The 11702-nt window shown below is 37.4% G+C and overlaps 1 protein-coding gene across 3 annotated transcripts in view; it reads right to left on the bottom strand.

The window, feature by feature from the left end:
* Positions 1–684: 684 nt before the first annotated feature.
* DENND4A (DENN domain containing 4A) overlaps positions 685–11702 on the bottom strand; it is a 45954-nt gene continuing 34936 nt past the window's right edge. For 2 of the 3 annotated variants that reach the window (XM_042824441.1, XM_042824442.1), the window contains exons 22-32: positions 10772–10982; positions 9678–9772; positions 8656–8831; positions 8403–8549; positions 7854–8064; positions 7372–7626; positions 6728–6845; positions 6518–6544; positions 5859–6021; positions 4645–4709; positions 685–4430 (exon numbers count right to left, since the gene is read on the bottom strand). In XM_042824441.1, the coding sequence (XP_042680375.1) occupies positions 4294–4430; positions 4645–4709; positions 5859–6021; positions 6518–6544; positions 6728–6845; positions 7372–7626; positions 7854–8064; positions 8403–8549; positions 8656–8831; positions 9678–9772; positions 10772–10982 (1605 nt within the window). In that variant the 3' untranslated portion in view covers positions 685–4293. The remainder of the gene's footprint in view (positions 4431–4644; positions 4710–5858; positions 6022–6517; positions 6545–6727; positions 6846–7371; positions 7627–7853; positions 8065–8402; positions 8550–8655; positions 8832–9677; positions 9773–10771; positions 10983–11702) is intronic. The other variant, XM_042824444.1, reaches the window with a different exon arrangement.

The raw sequence follows: 11702 nt of genomic DNA, 5'->3' as shown, positions 1-11702 counted from the left end.
GGCTTGTAGCTACTTTGTCATTACTTCCTTCTGCAGAGGTCATTTTCATCCTTTCAGTGAAAGCCACAATAAAGCATCTGATAAAACAACTGAGACTCTACACATACATCTGAGACAGTGAATACAAAACATGTGATGCACACCTGAAGGGGTCCTTCTTGCTGGTCCTCTTAAGACTACTGGAGACATAACACTGAGCCTTTCAAGGAACAAGCAAAGCAGTAAAAGCTATTTCAGCATGCAGATGACAACAGGATTTGAGAGTTGCACAGCAATCCTAAAAGAAGGCATACAGATAGAGTTCAAATTGTGATCTCATGCAGTATCATCAGTAAGCACAACTAATGCTAGCATATTACATGGATTGACATGTAAAGAGAACGAGTGGATCTCCCTTAGAATAGTGCCACTTGTAAAAGCTAAACCAGAAACCAGACATGCTACAAGAGGGAGGTAAAGAAGAGTTGACTCGTCTCTGAAGCTTGCACACCACTCTTCCCAGCACTAACTCTTGCTGTTAGCACTGTCTTCTAGATGGTCACTATGGAAAATGCCACATCAACAATCAACAAACCCGAAATGTTTATTGTTAAAAACGCCTCCTGCGAGCAAAGAATGTAGCTGAGCTGCAGACACTTCTGTCATTCTAATCCAGCTAATAAAATGTTAATGAAAATAACCAGAAAGATTTTAAGGTTTTTATTGACTCACTGTAAAACTCTTTTGGATGAGACAAAAAAATTTTGACGTTGTGAACACTGACTTGCATATTTTAAAGGAACTACAAACCGAAGCAAACGTACAACATACTGTATTTTTGGTAAATAAAAATTAAACATTACATATTTACAAATCTACAACCATTCATTTAAAAGTGCTGCTTGCAGACTAACAAAGTACCATTTTCAAATTGCAGTGAAATACTATCCAGAAATCCCCTTCTCTATTATTACTACTTGCATCTCCCATTTTGCATATGAAGATTTCATATGCAGGAATTGCCTCTTCCTTGGGGTACAAATTGCTTAACTGGTCAGTGGAAGTCTAATCCATCAGGCTGTAAGTGTGCCAACAGCAAACTGCCTCAAAATGGGAACCAGCAGTGTCAGAGGAACAGCACCATTTCTATTCACATTTCACTATTTCATCTCCAATACTTATTCCAGTGGAACCATAAGTAAAGCAAAATACATATTGCACTGCAAATGTAAAACCTTTGTTTAAGGTTCTGACAGAAGCATTATTTTGTACACAAAAGGAGAAAATTCAGTTCATACAAAATTTTAAATTGAAAATATGTCTCAAATATTTATCCATCTTTGCTGTATTGGAAAATATACTCAAATTGCTTTTCTAATAAAGGACAGTGAGATTTGTAAACTGTTTCAATGTTGAACTGTACGAGGCCTAAAAATTATCCACTCATGGCCTGCATTTTGAACATCATTATGACATGAACGAGGATAACTTCCCCCTTAGGGTGTAATACTACTCCAGCTACATCTTCTGATAATGTTTCTACAGTGGACTGACTTGCAACAGACTTTATAAAGCAATTCATTCAGTATAATGATTTCACTTGATGGAACATTACACGATATGCTAATTTAAAAGCACACCCAAATAAAGCAATGCTTTGGGAGTGCCACTCTGAGGATGCAAGATTGTTCTAATGACGCACATACAAGTCCTCTTCACGATACAGTATAGACTCTTCTGATAATACTGACAGGACTGCTGACATCTGAATGAAGTGGCAAACTGGTTGGCTTTATAAACCTTAAAGACTGTTGGAAATACTTAAAACTAAGCTGGGACTAAAGGGAAGATGTGGGCCAAATTACAAGTGCTGCATCTATCCCTGCGCAGGCACACGCAGCGCAACGTCCTGTGACACGAGGGGCTGTTAGAGACAAGGCTCAGCTGCTCCTGCCAGACTGAAATAGAAAGTGTGAAGCTTGCTTCATAGCTCAGTACCTCTAACACAAAACAGCAGCTCTGGAAAAAGCACTTGCCTTCCTTCATGGCTTGAAGGTCCTACAAAACAGTGGCCGCCCCAGGTGGTGAATGATGTGGGAAACAGAACTGCAAAGAGCTTGGAGCACTACGCTGTACACATCACAGATAGGTATGAATCTATATACACTACTTTTACTTGGTAAATACAGTGTAGATACTGTACAGAGCAGAGCATACATGCACACTAACAGGTACTTATGATGAATATGTTATAAAATAATCTGCTATTTTTCACAATAGTTAAGAAGAATGAAGTAGGTACATGTTCACCCTACACTGACAGAGTTTAAAGTGTACTTGGGTGAAAGAGTAGCAATGGCTCACGCATGAGGAATATTTTACAAGTGTGACAGCATGAATGAGAGCTTCACAAAGTGTTAAAATAAATTAAACATGAAAAATGTTGCTAAGTGTAACATTGCTAGCTCCACATCAGGGTGAGGGAAACTTCAAAACCCAAAACCCTCAGCTACACAGTTAGCAGCAGAACAGACAAGAGGAATTACCCAGTGACAGTTGTATCCAGCAAGATCGTGTTTACATGAAGATGCATCTTGCAATTAGCATCAGCATATACCTGCAGCTCTAAAAACTTTAAATCCTTTATCCTTAGGACAGCATTGTATTACTGTTTTACAGCGGACTGGGAAGAGGTTACAGAGAGCAGTACAGTAGCACTACTTCTCATTTAAGCCTCTAAGAGGCTCACTATTTATTTAGTAAAGTAAATGTGAACTTTAAAGTTCATCTCCTTTCTAGCTACCTAATATTGCTGTTTTACTACACTTGCAAACTAAAAAGATTTTTCTAAAAAAGATTCTGCTGGTAAGCATACACATAAAGCCTATAATGTAATGGAACAAGTGAATATTTAGAAGCATTACAAAGGGAACAACCAATAAGAATCGCGAAGACTAAAGAAAACAAGGTGTTTGTTAAAGCCTTGCTTAATTTGTTTAGGGCATTTATAGGATTCAATGGCTTTTTTCCCCACCCCCATATAGGACTTCTGATGTTATCAATGTAGCCTGCTTTCTAGTGTGGAGCTGCTATGTGACTAAGAGTGAAATGTTTTTCCAACATTCTCAAACAAGAAAATGCACTTCAAAAGCCATGACTGCACCACCAGGACTGACATAGTGTTGTTGTTGATAGAGAAACAAAAAAGCTGTTTTGGTGTGAAACAAAGACAAGACATTCAAATTACATTTGACTATTCACAATATGCCTCAATAAGTTACACTCCCCGCATTTTCCCTGTAGCAAGGTTGTTTTACCTACTTCAGAAAAGTTAAGAGCTTTGGATTAGCATTATGCGCTCACCAGATTTAGTGTGTTTCAAACACATCCACCAAGATACTGCATTTTTATGAAGAACTTGAATGCTGTCACTTGTTTTGTATAACATCTGTAATGAGGTCACGTAGCAAATGCCAACTGCTGAGATGCACTGACACCTTAAAATCATCTGTTGGACTCTTCAATATGCTACAGACTCTCTATGAAGCAGGGAGTGAGGGAAATGGGAGAGGAAGAGATCCTACAGAGCGTTTTACAGAGATATATCAGTGTTAGTAGAGCTTTTCACCATACCTTCCTGCTGATTGCTGTGGTAATACGTTTTCCACGTGTGCATGAGAGAAATCCTGTATCTAGCATACTGTCTAGGTGAAGATTTACGTTTTCTACTCTGCTTTAAAGAACAAATCACTCTTCAAAAGTAACTGGACAAGTTACTATAAATAGCAGTGTCCTGCAAAACAAATAAGCAATGTATTGCTTATGCAGCAAGTCCATTTAAAATTCACTCCAGTAATTAAAAAAAATAAAAAAATATCAACTTACTATAAACAATTTAAAATATGTATAATACAACTTTGTATGCTCTTCATAACATCATGAATATTCTATGTAAACAATAAATTCTGAAGAATTTACTTAGCTCGTGTTAGTTTCAGTGCATTGTTTCTGCCCACCTGTTTTATATATATATTTTAATAAGGGAAATGTAATATGTTGTCCTAAATTAGACAATTCTCTTTAGATTCTTCCTTTCTATACACTGATTTGCATAAAGGCTAGGGACAAGGAAACAATATTTGGCCCGTTTCTCACTCTGTCCATTGCCACAATTGTAGACAAGCCCCATTTTTCCAAGGCCTGCTGCTGTGGTACATTCGTACATACATTCTCAAACACTGAAGACTGAGATGTTCCTTTTGACCGAAGTGGTTATTTTACACAGGTATGTCACTGCTTTTCATCTAGGTACATTTAAAGATATGGTTCTCCAAAGATCTTTCTGCATTCCATCACTCCAGTACTTGGTGGTCTATCACAGTTATGTGTATTCTTCACTTGATTAGCTGTCAGACGATCATAGGCCATTTTATACTCTCTGTCAAAAGCATCTGCAGAAACAGAAGAACAATCCCTACATATCTTGCTTGAAACCACAATGCAAATATAATGACAATTAATATGTTCATCAGCAGTAAACAACAACAAAAAGGACCTAGTATTTACTGCAGAATGACATGCATCTAAAACTATGTTTTTGAAGTTGAAATGTACATACTGGTTCATACACTGTCAGTGCTCATATCAGTAAATAATAAGACTTACCTATATCAATGTTATCTCTTCCCAGGGCAACAAGAGAAAGAAACAGTATTTCTCTATACAGGCTCCTGAAATTGTGAAAAAGTTTATTTATATGCTAGTTAAAATTTTAAAAAAAAAGTTAACTACACTAAGAATAGACTGAATATTTAAAGATTAGAATAATCTAAATTCCAATTCTAACCTAAAGATTAGAATAGTCTTTAATAATCTTCAACATCACTCCCTTTTATCACCTCCAAAACGTTGTCAGTGTTGACCTTTGGAGAATGCTCTGTACTCCCCAGATATGGGCATTGCTTGGGTAGGTCCTTGATACAACTCCCACCAGAGGAGGGGGTGTTGTAACAGGCCCCAGAGTGACGCACTTTGGCACTCAACATGCCAGTGATTCAACCAAAAGAGCACCAGCTTAACAAGTACTCATCTGCCCCTGCTTCTCAATCCTCATTAGTCTTTCCTCTCAAGGGAGGAATACAGCGCTGCAATGTTATCGTGAGCCTTTACTTCTTTTTCCCTGGATTCATAAAGGAATGAAGCTATGTGACTACATCACACACTTCTCTCCCCACAGCCCACAGGTAGCTTATTCTTGGCCAAATTCTACCATATGTCACAGGTAAGGAGTTTGCTTTTTCATGGTAGCATAGAAAAGCAGAAAAGCATACAACCAAATAAACACCTTGGAACAACTGCAGCTATTGAAAAGACTGCCATATCTTTCTATTAAAAAAAAAAAATATATCAGTAAATCCAGGCAAGAAATACAAATTCACAGAGAAATAATTTCCACTGCTATCAGATAAAAGCTTCCTAAATAATAAAAGACTTAACCTATCCTCTCAGTTCTCATTCTTCTTGAAGTTGAGAACTTAAACACCCTCCGCCCCCAGTAAATGCACTGTTGGAGTAAGTGGAGGTGGCATTGGTTGCTTCTTTTTTAAACTGTAATTAATATAATCTGTAAGTATGTAACATTTAGTGGCAAAATACACATACTTCCAATTTCATCTACCATCATTCAGATGTAAGAGAAGTGGCTGTAGAGCAGAGAAAAAAACTGAGAAGTATTGACCAGATTGAGTAAAAACTTCAGAATACTACTGGAAAACTGAAGCCTTTCTTTAAAAGGAAAAAAACCAAACTGAAAATGCTAATAATGCATTAGCCTCACTGCTGTCCTAACTTGCTCCAGAATGGCATGTTTCAACTCTTACCTCTGTCTTTTAATATGTGGCCATTTGTTCAGTCTTTCCAATATTTGGCTCATTGGTCCGTACACATCATTCATCTTAATACTCTTCACCATACTTCTCAAGAGTTCCTGATTAAAAGAGTCATCATCTTTTTGCAACAAATGGACCATTGGATACTTCTGGGCTGAAAAACATCAGAAACACTGTAAGAATAAACATATTTGTGTAAAAAGGTGTTTAAAAATGGTGGGATGCTACAGAACTGTGAAAACATTGGCGTATACGTACTGAAGAACAACAAACATTCACACAAAACAGCAACAACAAAAAAAAAAAGCATATCAAAGAAAACTCAGTAGCTGTGATGGGTTGTGAGGCACATTTCCAGGCATGTGATCCAACAGTGGCAACAAAATTCATTGTAAGCAACTCCAAAAAAAAAAAAAAAAACAACCAAAAAAGGATGAACTGTCAATGTAAGTTCAGTGCATCACCGAAATACATTCCCTTTATTCTTCCCCTCCCGGTGAAGAAAAAGCCACTTGAGATAATGGTCAATAATTTGAAAGATACGCTGCAGAACTGAACTTGTTCAAGCAGTTCACTGCTAAATACACAACCAGCATCCCTCCCGAGATGTGTCACAAACTCAGAACAGTAACACCAAACTTAACACTCACTCTCAAACAAAAGAGTGCGATTTTGACCTGCAAGACAAGAAGTAGTATCATCAAAAATCAGTCACATATCTTGCATGAACCATCCAGAAATTTTTTTTCAAGACATTCTGAAGTTGCACAAAATGAAAACTCATCTAAAGAGACAATTAAACAAAAATACACACTAACGAAAAGCAAACAAGAAAGACCCCCATAAGAAAAAAAGCTTACTCTGAGCATTCCACAGAATATACAGAGGCTGTCTTGGATCTTGATGCAATTTCATGTTATCCCACAGCATCTGAATAAGAACATATTTACTGTCCTCTGACATACAGTTTCTGGGAATCTGAGCAGGAAAATATGTACATGAAGATACTTTATTACAAAACAATGACAGAAGACTTTCATATTTAAAATATTTCCAAATCTACAAGCTTTTTTTCTTTAATTAAAACTGCTGTAAAAATCAGGTTAACAGGAAAAGCCAGAACTGAACAGAATGTCAGTGACATACAGCAAGTATTTTGTGCATCCTCCCACACTCCTCAAATCACAGCCCCCTTCTCCTCCTACTGTGTGACTTGCCACAAAACTGCCATAAAACCCATCAGAAAAGTATCTTTTTTGTAACTGAAGATCACAAACTGCAGTGTGATTGTTAAGAACTGAACACTTCATCCCACATGAGTACTGCTGAGTGCAGGTTCTGTAGTTATGCATATTTCCCCTCAGCCAACAAACACTTCACAAACACAGGATCAGGCCCAGTACACTGCAAGGCACGTTCCTGAGAAGTGCTTTGATAACTAATGATTTCTTCCTGTGTGGGAAAACAAACATTCCTCACAAATCAATAGTTTCTGATTCCCTACCTTTGAATTTTTATTACAGTGCTCAGAAGACAGTATTAATCCTGGTAAGTTGCTAGGCAAGTCCAAGCGCCTGAAGTACCATACCAAATTCCAGAAGACAATAGGATGATGATCTACAAAGTCTGCCACTGTTATTGCATGATCTCCTTCGTTTTCAAGTAAGCTCTCAAGCTCTTTCCATACTACTAGTGGACTGAGGTAAGGAACAGTTATAGGATCAGGGCTAGGTAAGCGCCAGTCTAGGCCCAAGGGATCCTAAGGTAAGAAAGGAAAAATGCCATTAATTGGAATGTAACTATCTTTACAGTGTCTTAAAAATACTTTTGTTTTCTAAGAGTTACAAACATTAGCTTAAAATAAGAAAACCTACTACTTCTGGTAACTTTGGACTGCAAGTTCTGTTTTCTTATTTAATACTTCTACATTTTTTGAATCTATTGCACACTCTATACAACAACATTTAAGGTAGAAAAACTACACACCGTTGGTCCTTGCAAAGTAGCAGGCAGGCTACCAGTAGGAATGATATGGTTGATCATCTGGTTTTCCTTCTCATCTTCCTCCAATGGACCAAAAGTACTGATACTCCTTGCTACAGGGTGACTTGCACATTCTGCCCCAGAAGTATTTTGTCTTCTTCCTGAGGGGATCTGGATACTTCTGGCACAAGTACTGTCACTCTGCTTAGAATTGCTAGGGGAAAAAAAAATAATTTATGTTTTCCTCTGAGTGCTTAAACAAATACTGAAACAAGCAGAAGAGCTAGAAAGCTCATACAACACAGCTGAGTACATAATTAATCTCACACTGCAAATTCTCCTGTCAGCCACTGTACTCACTCATGCTACAGAGAAAGTTTTACTCTCTTTTGCACTGCTAATAGACACAAATATCCTAAGAGTTCATAAAATTCACAGAATTACAGACACCTTACATGAATTTTTATATCACAGATGAAGCTGAACACCATGCTGAACCTAAAAGAACCCAAGTAATTTCCATGTAAAAAGACAAAGAACACATGGGTTTACCTATCTGAACGTATGTCCTCTTGAACAGACATTAGAGATGTAGTTAGACCAGCAGTAGCTGCAGTGTTACAGGACTTTCCACTTGGATTTGAATAAAGTGATGGAAACTGTATGTTTTCTGTAGATGGACTGGACTTCAGAAAATAGCTGCAGGGAGAGAAAAAGCATTATCTAAAAAAGCCAAAAACAAACAAAAACCCCAAGAAACAGAAATGCTGATCATTCAAAACTGAGAAAATTCAAACATTATTACCGTCCAGGTCGTCGAAGATCTCTGATTTCTATGCTTAAAAAAGGCAGAAATAAATTGCCACAGAAAGGACAGGTGGTATTGAGATTTGAATCATCTGCTGTCCAACCCGCCATGATTTCCTCGTCATGAACCAAACAGTCACAAGTTCGGCATCGTGAACAGCTTGAGATAAGGACCTGCATGCAGCAGATGAAGTAAGTTTGGAGAATGTGGAATTCTGTTACAAAGCACTTAAAACAGAACCATTTCCCAAATCCTTGCTCTCGGGTAAATACTGCTCATTACTTGCATACAAGCAACAGATTCCCTTGCTTCAGGTTGGAATAGTTGGGTTTAAGTGTATGTATTTCAGAACAATTATTAGCTAAAATCCAAGCTGTAACAGCTGGAAGTTGATATGGTAAATGACTGAAATTAAAGCTGAAAGAAGTATGATGTGCAGAAAGAAATTTGGACGGATTGGTTCAACTATAACAAATAGCTAAGGTATATTTATTTAATGGATATAGTTCTGAATCCCAGTCTAAGTGGGTTAGTTGGCTCTTTTATGGCTTCTGAGAATAAGTCAGACTGGGTAACTAACTTAGTCAATATTCTTATTAACAATGCGTTACCTGGAGTGACTGCCAGTACAATAGAAAAAACAAAAGTGGAAGTGACTGGTCATTAACCCACATCCACTGAAATGAAAAGCAAACAAATTTGTAATAGTAAAGAGTAAAACTATCTTTCTCAAATCTCCGGTGAGAAATAGCCAGTTATCTACTCTGCATTTCTAAATGCACGGAGCTATTTAAGGCTTGTTATTTTCCACTTTTTATATATAGCTGGGCAAGGGATTTACATGCCTAGGCCTCAACGGTATCCAGTTCTCAAACTCTTGAGAGTTGAAATCTACTCTGTCACAGAAATACTTATCTTTCAGTGAGGCTTAGTTTTAAGATTTGAACTTTAATGGAGATTTAGATAGCATTTATATTTAAAGACATGTGCCTTTACTGTAATGATAAATCCTCCCGTACCTCCATAGCGTAGTTCTGAAACACACTGGTACTACTGGTACTGCAAGAAGATATCAACTCAGATTTGTCAGGTAAAGGAAACTTGGAAAGAGAACCTAGTAAAAAAAATAAAAATAAAAACATACAAAGTATTAATTTTTCCAGAATATGCAATTTTAGTGAACTGTTTTTCTGGTCAAGCAATACTGCAGTTGCAAAACATGTGATGGAAGCAGCAAGTCAGATATGCTCAGAGAGAAAAATGCAAAGCCGGAGCATAAGGCTGCCATCTGCCCAGCACCAACACCAGTGAAAATGCAAACTACCAACAGAGGATTTCCATACACTCAATTTTCTTCTTTTACAGTTGGTAGCTTGGCAACAAGGCTTACAGATTAAGTAATTCATATCCACCCTTTCTGTTTGGATAGAAAAATGAAGAAAAGCAAGAGGTGCTTCTTGTGATTGCACATCTCCCTGAGTCTCCTTTTTGCCTCACTAAATGAGACAGGCTCCCCTCTGCCTCAGGACATTCCAGAATCCTGTCTATCACGGCAACCTCTGCTGCACCTCTCCAGTTTCCTCACATGACACAGAGTAGGGAGCTAAATCTGGACATGACTTTGTAGGAGATAAGTAGAGGACTTTAAGCAGCCCGTCTTTTCATCTTGATTATGCTTAAAACTACTTCACAGAGACATTACTACAGAAATGGATGTAAGTTTACCAATTCTACATTGCAGAAAAAATACATTTTAAGTCTTTCTTATGATCAGCCTCGATGACTTCTAGAAAATGTAATGATTACAAGAACAGTGAAGGGGCTGAAAGATCTAGTTTGCACAGCTGCAGCACCAAGATACTTACTCAGGGCCAGGATGTCCCTCTGCAAGTTATTCTACAGGAAACACCCCAGACAAGGTTCCACAGTAAAAATGTCTACAGCTATGGATATGCATACATGAGTAAGAGCTCCCAAGTTGAAAGAGAAAAGTACACTTTTCCCACATAAAGGATTAATATCTAAGATGATCCCTAACTAAAAATTACAAAAGAGCTTCTAAAACTGGAATATGTTCAGATGAATAAATGCAATGCAAAGAGCTGTCTCTTACCACACTGGTCAAATTGCTTTGATGAACCATCGTGAGAAGCTGAGCTTTCCAGGCTTGTCCTGCTGAGGCCAATTCCTTTAATTTCTGACGTAGTATTCTCCTGAGGAGAAGCGCTTTCGAAGTCATTGCAGACATCCTCATCAGTTAATGAAGTAGATTCTGAGTCCAGAGCTCCAAGCGATGAAACACTTGCGCGGTCTGAATTTTGGTCCTGAGACAAGAACACAAATTCCATTGAGAAGAGGAAAGGAAAACAAAAGTATTTCTGAAAATAAGTGCCAACTTATTTGCATCAAAGTCAAGGCATGAATCTACCTCTTCAGAAAGTCATTCAATTCAGATCCGTATTCAGAACCAACATGAAACAAGGTGCTACATGAGAAGTCTTTTGTAAAGATTCTTCTAACAAAAAAACCTAATTGAAAACTTAAACATTTTAATCCTACAATATTTTCTTATTTGTGTCATAAAAAGTTACTAGCAGTTGCAGGAACAGGACTATGATGTCATGTATACAATTTAATTATTCTCAGATTAGTTTTAATCCCATCAAGAGAACAGCAAACTGCATCTGTTTTCATTCCCAAAATAACAGAATGAAATGACTTTTGGTTTGAGTTGGTAGCAGCAAGGATTATTCTAACCAAATGACATAAGTGCAAAACTAGCCTTCAACCACTTCAGTAATTACTTAAGGAATAAAAAGAAAAATTAAAATCCATTGATGCTTTCTGTAGAATAACTGTTTGAATCAGTACAATAATATTAGGGCACTGACATTTTAAACTTAATTAAAACAACTTAATGCATTTACCAGGGTGTATGTCATCTGAACTGCCAATTCCCCACATAGGATTCTGGGATTAAAGATTCACAAAAGTTTTTCATTTCTTTAAATGAAATTCATTTTCTATTCTGCCCAAAACCGAAA

This window comes from Centrocercus urophasianus, unplaced genomic scaffold, assembly GCF_019232065.1.
Source record: "Centrocercus urophasianus isolate 14NV4802_14NV808 unplaced genomic scaffold, USGS_Curo_1.0 seq_23, whole genome shotgun sequence".
NCBI classification, from domain to species: domain Eukaryota; kingdom Metazoa; phylum Chordata; class Aves; order Galliformes; family Phasianidae; genus Centrocercus; species Centrocercus urophasianus.
Note: the sequence above shows the minus strand (reverse complement) of the source record. Positions and strands in the feature narration are given on the sequence as shown.